This window comes from Mauremys reevesii, linkage group 11 (genome assembly GCF_016161935.1).
Source record: "Mauremys reevesii isolate NIE-2019 linkage group 11, ASM1616193v1, whole genome shotgun sequence".
Taxonomy (NCBI): domain Eukaryota; kingdom Metazoa; phylum Chordata; order Testudines; family Geoemydidae; genus Mauremys; species Mauremys reevesii.
The window spans coordinates 57,637,456-57,646,844 of record NC_052633.1 but is presented as its reverse complement, the minus strand read 5'-3'; the positions used below and the strand labels follow the sequence as shown (position 1 = coordinate 57,646,844).

The window sequence follows — 9,389 nt, the reverse complement described above, 5'->3', positions numbered from 1 at the left end:
TCATAGGTATTATGGAGGCAAGGTAATGGAAATCCTTCTCTTATTGATTAGGGCGATAGTTGAAAAAAAGGCGTAATTGCCACCCTCAATTTAATCTTGTAGATACCCTCTGGTGCCAACATTCTGCCTTAGTATTAATGTCTTCCTGGAACTGTTGAAGTGAACTCTCACAGCTTAATCTGAGATTAGCAACACCTAACTATGAACCTAGCTCACCATGGAGCTAAGATTCTCCCCACCCTGCCGCCTTTTTTAATACCTCCATTAATGGCGCAGACTGTTAGTGAGTCTAACATCATTATTCATCTCTCTCTATCTAATAGAAAACTTTTAATGCTCATGTCAGTTTAGTCATCTTTTGCATTCCCCAGGCAAAACTGTTTACATCAGTAGTTCATAATAACTGAATACAAATATTGTAAAAAGGTAAGGAATAGAAGACAATTTATTTGAAAAAATGAGTGTGGGTATGTTTAAATGCGCTTGTTTATATACAATAGTTGGCGTAGAAAGAAACAAATATATGCTACCCCTAAGTAACTGGCCAGTGGGGGTCAGAGAGAATCTTTCTGCAGGGTTACAGTGCCAGCAGCATTTTCAAGCAGGAAACATCTAGTCTGCAATGTTGGAGACAACACAATCTATATTTTAAAGTTTACAAGATTACAGTTGTCTTGTTTTTTTATGTAAAAATCCTAAATCAAATCTTCAGTGTTTTTATGTAAAATACCCACAGATCAGATCTATTTACTGCTGCAAGAAAAACAAAGGGGTGGAAGGATTTTCTCAGATGAATACAACCATTGAAGTCACTATTAGGTGAAGTAGGCAACACCAAAATTTCCATGTACAACTCTGTCAATAACCTAGATCCTGTTCGACAGTAGATCTGATTATTCTACCAAGACTTGAAGAGCGAGTGTGGGGTATCACAATTTTATCCTCAGAGTTATTGTGCAGTACCTGAGACTGTCAATGTCATAGTTAACATTTGTTAACTATTTTTGCAAGTGAACATATAGCCTGAGCATTTGTGTCCTTGTTTCTGGCTGTTGCTTCCACCAGTGTTAGTAATATTGGCAGTGCTAAAATAGAGAGCGCTACAGGCAGCTGTTGGCATTTTAACCACTTTGTTGTCTAATTCCATTTGATGGCACAGCGCTGGAGGTATTTTAAAAGGTATTTAAAATAACTTTTAAAGGTATTTAGGTTCCTAGTAGGATTTTCAGTATCTAACTCCTTGGGTGCTTTAGAAAATCCCATTAGCTGCCTATCTGCATCTTTAGGTATCTAAATGCTTCTAAATTAGCAGTGGGTACCTGGAGCCTTATCTGTATTAGCACATATACTGCTGGAGGAGCTTCACTGGTGGAGGAAAAATTGGGAAATTTTAAGGTTGGGGAGGGGAGTCTAGTGAAGTCTAAAAATCAACATTCCAACAGATACTACAAGTTACTGTCTATTCTGAGTACAGGGGGAAACAAAGTTCAATATCTCAAATAGATGCTGGCACTTTTTTTGGCAATCATTGAGCAGTTACCCACTCCTTTGCTTAGCAAGGCCCCAGTTAGCCATGTTTATCTAGGTGATATTACAATCTGGAGCTAGTTCAAGAAAGCAATTCAACATTACTATGACCTCTCCTGTACTCATGTTTATAACATGTTTTCAGTAAAAGCATTCTCTAAATTATTCATTCTTCTCAGAAAAGTGAATAAACAATCTGATTTAAAAATATAAAAAGAGTGAGGCAACTGATTACTTCCAAACTTTAACAACAACAAAATAACACAAAGTAAAGCATCTTTTCTATAATGATCCATGTTTCATTGTAAAATTTGGCTCTTGTAGGAAGCAAGTACTTGAGGTAGTGACACTACAGCTCTAGAAATATGGATTTGAGCATTGCCACACCACATAACTTTGCAAAAGTAAGTAAATCTCTTGGTGTATGCTCTGGAATCAATTATTCCTCATCACGACTATATGAGGCAGGAGGGAGAGCATTAGCAATTTCTTCACACTGCATCTTCAGCCAGGCCAAAAGAAAAACGTGCACAGTGCCAGATTACTAGCATCGAAACGATTGTCTTCATTGTCCTTCTGTTATGTTATCTTCATTCTATTGGGATCTGCAAAACAGAAATGAGTATTCATCTGCTTAAGGGACTATGTAAGAAACAGCCTTGTGCATGTGGTGTCACGAAACAAGTTTAATATGAAAATGTCCAAATGATTTGTTGTAGCTGCCTTATTTCCTTCAGAATTTTTTATGTAATTATGGCAAACCCACTATCCACATTTTTCAAAATTTGACCCAAGCAGTGAAAGCGTTTATTAAGCTTAGTAATACACAAGTAATGAAGAACATGATTCTGAAAGGAATTAAGCAATGAAGTGATGAATGGAACTGTTTCCAAAGCATGCACATAAAGTGATATCATCTAGCTAAGGCTGATTTCTTCTCCATCACGTCAATAGGAAAATAGCTATATTGCTAAAATGGTTCGGCTTAGGCTCTATTATTTGCAGTGGCACTTGACAGTTATGGAGTTGGAATTCAATTTCTTTCTCCTAAAGCAGGTGTGTCTACAAAACCACTGTGCCATTTCCATATAACGCACGGAGATTGTTGGCTCCTTGCCCATAGGTGTTTCAGGGCACTTATCCCATTTTCATGCTGCAGAGGTTGTCAGTGAATAGCATCTTAGTTTAAGTATACTTGAGTGAATATTTTTGATCCCAAAACAAGATAATAGATAATGTGAAAAGCTTTATTTTATGCTAATGCAGACATTCAAGTACCCATTTTGAAAGGACAGTTTTATGGAAGTCCACATTACATAGCACATAAAGATTTTGACATTAATTTATTACTCAGGACAGGAGGAAAGATGCTCCTTCATCTTGCTGTATCTCTGTTTGGTCACATTAACCTTGATATTAGCATCATATCCATGTTTGATTCTAAAATACTTTTCCTTAGATTCCAATAGTGATATTAGTTTGCTGTAGTTTATTTCTGAATAGTGCATGGTATGCTTTTTGTTTTAAATTACAGGAAAGATGATTTCCACAAGTGTCTGCTTGAATTTAGGTAGGTTTAGTTGCATAGGTAGTGGGTGGTTAGGGCTAGAGGGGGACTCAGTCTTCCCAAGTCTACCAGCCCAGCTCAGCAGGTGAATGCCCCATGTCTGGCATCTCCAGGGCCAGGAAGTGGGTGGGGCAGGAAGAGGGAAGACCCACTTGCATGTGACGCTGTCCCGGACTCTTACAAGAGCCAATGGGCTGGATGGAGAGCCTGCTTGGCCGAGCCTCATGGAAGAGGAGGCCCTGCTGCCTGCTCCTTCCTGAAAACATCCCTGAATTCATGCTGGGAGCTCATGTTTGAAGACACAGGCCCCACTTTTGCGAGTCAAACTCCATAGTAACAGCCATTGCGGGGCAGGCTTGCTCTGCACATGCCAGAGAGCAGGGCTTGACCCTCCATCCCTCTGCCAGACAGAGTGGGCTCCTCCTGCATGTATACCAGTGTGGGAACCTGCCCACTCCACACAAGAGAGCCATTCTCCATAGATCTGGGAGCCTGGTCACTAGTTGGTTTACTCTGTCTGTCCAAAGAATATTTTCACCCTCGGCCTATCTTTAATTGGAGTGGGAGTTCTTGCATGAAGAAATTTCCATAGCTATAGGGAAATATTATTTTACAGGATCTTATAGGATGACTGCATAAGGTGAGATATTAAAAAATAAATCCAGGTGGAATATTTAAGTCTAACATGCTACAAGGGTCCTATACTCTGTAGGCAAAAATGTCCTTGAAGTTGGAATATTTACTAAGGAGTGCAAAAGTGCTAGGTATTCTTATTACACAATTATCTTTGCAATCACATCAGAAGCACTTTCTGTGAGATTATGGCAGCTGAAGTCAAAACAGCTCAAATAAGAATGTCAGTAAAATCTGTTTACTTCTGCCAGGTTGAAGTGATTTTTGATAGGTGGCATGCACATGGATTACAATTTCCACATGAGTAGTGCTATACTGGTCCCAAATAGACTTTAAGGAAGAAGCAAAGGGAAAGATGCATCCCTTCATTTGTGGAAGAAGTTGGGCAGTAGTCGAGGGATGGAATAGAATTAACCCATTTGAAAGTTATCTATCTTCCTAAATGTAAATTTAAAAAGAGAATTCTTTCAGTCTTCCTCACCCTCCAGTCCTTCACAAGCTTTCACTTTGTCTCTCAACAGCATATTTCTTCAGATAGTCTTCAGCATATACTTTATGTATGCAATAACATGATGAGGTTGCTATAGTAACTTGTTTTTAAATAGCAGGGTAATTACTCTTACAAATTCCCTTGTAACTGACTAGCATATAGTCTAGCACATACAGTATATTTGTAATAGAATAGCACATACATTAAACTTTTCTTTTTTCACATATATTGCTTCCTTTTTATTTGTCAAGTATTTTTGAATATTTCATTTTAAAAAAACTTTACTTTATCCCTTTTCTTGTTTGTATGTTCCAATAGGTGTATAATGCAGAGTTATTCAGTTACAAGCATCGAAAGTGGGGTATAATAAGGGTCTGTCTATCATCTATCTGTCTATCTTCTATCTATCTAATCTAAACTGAAAAAAATATATTATTGACATTCAGTATGTTTTTCACTGACTCCAACAAAGTAGTTTAAAATACTAAAAACTTGTTCTTTTGTATTTTCAGGATTGTACTGAAATCAATAGCATATTTAATCTTTGGAATAATATTCAGTGGATTCATTTTTAGAGAATAAATGGCCGGTTGCTATTCATATAGATTTACAGGTGAATTCAAGTATTAAGCAATGTTTGACTCCAGGCTTGTCTTTTCAATTATCATTATTTTCTGCAGTGGGCTAGAATACTGAGCATCTAAGTCCCTTTTATAATAAATGTATAGATATTTGGGACATGAGGGTACAATTTAATATAAAAAAATTAGTAGAAGGTAACTGGAAACTGCAGTCTGAGCTAGATAGTTCTCAGTGTGGAGTCATGTACCATTAATAGCCAAATAGAATAGAGTAGGTTAGCTTTTGTTGATTGGTTATGTACCTATTTTAAAAAAAACATGAGGGGAAGGATTTGGAAGCCAATAGGTACACTACAAATAGGGCATCTGACACAGCTAGTGTAAGCTGCTATTTTTCAGTAAAACTTTCATATGTAACAATGTATGATTGGCTAGGGATTACTTTTGTTTCACATTACTCTTATGTTTTGCTAAAGCGTGGTGCTAACTGCAAGGATCTCTACTTTGATTATTTTGTTGGGATCACCTCTGCTGCCCATAATCAAGCCTATCTCGATGGCTGCTTTGGTTTTTAAAAGCTAGCAGGAACACTCCTGGTCATGCTAAATTATCTGCATTGACTATTTGCATGATTCAAATTGAAAATATACAAAAAGGTATAAGAGCGATAATTGTGCTAGCAAATTCATTATTCCTTCAGGAATGCTTTTGGCAAGTTGCTTTTAACAGAACTCCAAAACAAAGTAAACCAAAAATGTCAGAAAAATGAATTGCAATTCACTTGCAAACATATGCTAAATTGCATGAAGTGTAGATGATTCTTTAGGAATGCTGACAGCACAAGAGGGAGCTGTAGCTAAGAATACCATGGAGAAAGAGAGCACAGTGTGGTCTGAGAAATGTAGACTATCCTAGTCTTCCAAATGGACTGTCTAAATAAGAATCGCCTAAGATTCCTTTTTGCTTGTGGAAAGGAGCATCTCTGACCAGGAGTGGCGCCAGAGTTTCTGGCGCCCTAGGCAGAATTCAGGGGGCGGCCTTTTGTGCGCTCCCCACGGGGCATGCGGGAGCTTCCGATTCCACTCCCATTGTGCCGCCGAAGAAGGACCCTCTGCCGAAATGCCGCAGGCGACAGCGGCAGTCATTGAGCTGCTCAGTTGCCTGCCGCTGTTTTCCGCGGCACGTCGGCAGAAGGTCCTTCTTCGGTGGCGCGACGGGAGCGGAACCGGAAGCTCCCGTGCGCCCCATGGGAAGCGCACAAAATGCCGCCCCCCGAATCCTGGCGCCCTAGGCGACCGCCTAGGGTCGCCTAATGGAAGCGCCGGCCCTGTCTCCGACCAATTATTCTACAGAGATGTCTCTCCTCTGGCACCCTATCTCTATCTTCAAGACAGCTTCTGACCCAGACTCTGGAAAAGAACTACTAAAATGTAGCATTTGTTCTAACCTTTTAAGAGACTACTCCTAATGGACAATCAGACTGGCAATTAGTTTTAAGTGAGGGAAGTCAATCTTCTAAACTGACTGCCTAGTGATTATCTTACATTTCTTATTCGTTCTCCTGTACTAGGCACAAAGAGAGAGATAGGAAGAGATTCAGTTAGATGTAGCAAATGTGAAAAATTGGGATGGGAGGGTAATAGGAGCCTATATAAGAAAAAGACCCCAAAATCGGGACTGTCCCTATAAAATCAGTACATCTGGTCACCCTAGTTAGATGCAGAGGTGTAATTACCAGGAGCATCCTCGCACATCTAGTGCTGTGTGAAGAGGCTGTCAAGTAGCAATTTAATCAGGATTTTGTGACGGATGTTATATGGCACCACTATTGTATTGTTTCTGTTATCCAAAAGTCCATAATGAAAATGTAGCAAAGCTCTGTATATTTGGGTGCAACATTTCTTCCCTCCTATGCTAATAAACAAGTTTATTACTAACAATTCTAATAAAGTTGGATATTGGAGGAAAGGGTCTATTTGGGTTTTGACTATTTTGGTTTCCTGACATATGCTCTGAAACCAGACTCCAATGAACCAGGCATTATTAGCGTGACTTTAGGATGCTGGGCTGTAATGAGGCTATTTGATAATAAGGGTGGGGAAATGCCACCTAAGCCCCTTTCATTTACAAAATTTCTATCTTCTGACCAGAATAATGCATCGTCATAGTGCAACAATTGGCAGAGAAATTGGTGGTTTTCGTCTTCCTCTGCAGCATGGGGCACGGGTCACTTGCAGGTTTAAATTAGGGTAAATGGTGGATTCTCTTTACCATGAAGTCTTTAAACCATGATTTGAAGATGTCAGCAACTCAGCCAGAGGTTGGGATCTATTACAGGAGTGGATGGATGAGGTTCTGTGGCCTGCCGTATTCAGGAGATCAGACTAGATAATCATGATGGTCCCTTCTAATCTTAAAGTCTATGAGTCTAATTATATATTCTTGCAGAAGGATGAAGAAACTCTCAAATTTAAAAAGGTGTATGTGTATGTCTCCTTTTTTGGGTTCTCCTGCATTACTGAGGAGCCCCATAGGGCTAAGAGGTATTGTAGATGGCCTGGCTCTTGTAAACATGTACAGTATGGAAACAATTATAGTAGCTTCTCTTTCTTCCCACACTTACTTATTGTGCTGTGGTTCACTTATATGAAAAATGCGTGAACAGTATTTTATTATTCTTGACTATGATTTGCAACAAAGTTCCACTTTGTTTGTGAAGTGGCATATTGTACTGGACATTCATGAACTATAGTGATGTTCTGAAACAAACCTGATAATCCTGGTTTGATACACCAAAAAGGGCATCTCTTGCTGTGCTAACAGAAATCCATTAGAATATAAACACATGCAGACAATTGACAGAAAAGTCAAAGTGGGTTATGAAATAAAGCATTTTAGAAAATGCCCAGCATATTCTCCTAAACCACAGCTGACCAGTTTAATAGATTTTATGTACCTAGAAAATTACAATGAACCTCATTCATTTCATCTGTAGCTTCTGATTTTAATGCCAAAATAGAAGCTGTCTTTTAGTATAAGAATGTAACTCTCAAAATGCACAGTTAATGGTAATTCTGATGTTAAAATCTGATTTTTAGTACAGAATACTGTATATATGAATGACGATCATATTTTCTCAGTGTACATTATTTAGCAGTTGAAAATATCTTGATTTTCCCCAACTTTTGAATATAAAAATCAAGCTTTCATTTTAATAACATTATTCACCTCTTTCATAAAGTTAAAGCTATAAATGAATGTTTTCTCATAAAATGATGTAAAATACTTCAGTTAGACTGAATTCCCCCGCCCCCGCACACACATCTTACTAGGAGAATTCCGTATTTTTGAATTTGCATGTTACCTTCTTTCTACAGGTTAAACCAGTATATCCACTTCTACAGGCACATACATTTGGTCTTATACACCTGCTTCCAAATAGACACTTCTTCTCACAAAGAGCTACAAATACAATAAAAGATCAAGTTAGTTAAAAATACCCTTGTCATAAGAATCATAATTAGATTAGGAATACTCTGGCTATTCTCTGCCCCCCCAACCCCAGGTTGTGACAAAGTGAATTTTGATCCAACTTCTCAATTCTGGTGGGAGGAAGGGGGGATTTCTAAATGTCTTCTGGGATTAAGAATTCTTTATCACAGGATTTTTCACATTTATTTTCTTTTGTATTTCTCATCATCTTTTTCTCCTAATCCTACAATAATGATGGGGGAAGAGCCAAGGGAACAATCATTACAGCACAGTGGGGCAATGGATAAATGTAAGACCTAATTTTCAAATCTGGAATACATTGCAGACAGTGATGGTTGGGGTCAAATTTGTGCCAAAAATGATTTTTCTCTTGTTCCAATAGAAGGAAAAATTGCAGCTTTAACATTCTTCCATCTCAAGTCAAAAAAAGGATCTTTTAAAATATACAATCCCGAAGACTAGGATATCACAAGGGGAAAAACAACAAGATTGTACAATTTAGTGAATTACATACTGTATAATTTTGGAAACCAGGACTTAAGGACAAATTTCCTGCTCTTGCTGAAACAACTACTTGCAACCCATTCTAAGTTTAAAACATAAGTCAAATTAGAAAAGCGTTGTTGGTACTAAGTTATAAGTGCACATCACTTCACTCATAGTACAACCTATTTAAATATATTCAACTAATAAAACAATCTGTTCCTCTTTGTTTAAAGTAAGAATTCCCTGATTTCTAGCCTGTTTCTCATCCTAGTTAGCAGCTAGTGCTCCTATGACATTGTTTTGGCAAGGAAAGAAGAAAACAACCACTTCATCAGGAACCAATCCAAGAAGAAAACACATGTCATGTTATTTTAATTAGATCTCAGGAGTTAAACTTTCTATCAAATATTGCCAAAATGTTCTGTCCTAGCACAGCAGTTACTGGGAGTGGAGCTGAATGGCTTTCAAACCAATCAGACTTGAATCAACTGGTGGATACTTCTAAGTGTATTTTCATGGTTCTGTCTGGCAGAGGCCTATGGAAGTCATTAACCACACACTGTCAAACAGAAGTAAAATAAAAATATCCCTCTATCTAGGTTGTAATACCATC

At 38.2% G+C, this 9,389-nt stretch overlaps 1 protein-coding gene across 1 annotated transcript in view; it reads right to left on the bottom strand.

Annotated features, from left to right (window-relative positions):
- Window positions 1-1,823: 1,823 nt before the first annotated feature.
- Window positions 1,824-9,389, bottom strand: part of LOC120374201 (von Willebrand factor D and EGF domain-containing protein-like) — a 240,959-nt gene continuing 233,393 nt past the window's right edge. Inside the window, exons 29-30 of the mRNA XM_039493496.1 lie at window positions 8,163-8,260; window positions 1,824-2,132 (exon numbers count right to left, since the gene is read on the bottom strand). Coding sequence (XP_039349430.1) covers window positions 2,118-2,132; window positions 8,163-8,260 — 113 coding nt within the window. The 3' untranslated portion in view covers window positions 1,824-2,117. The remainder of the gene's footprint in view (window positions 2,133-8,162; window positions 8,261-9,389) is intronic.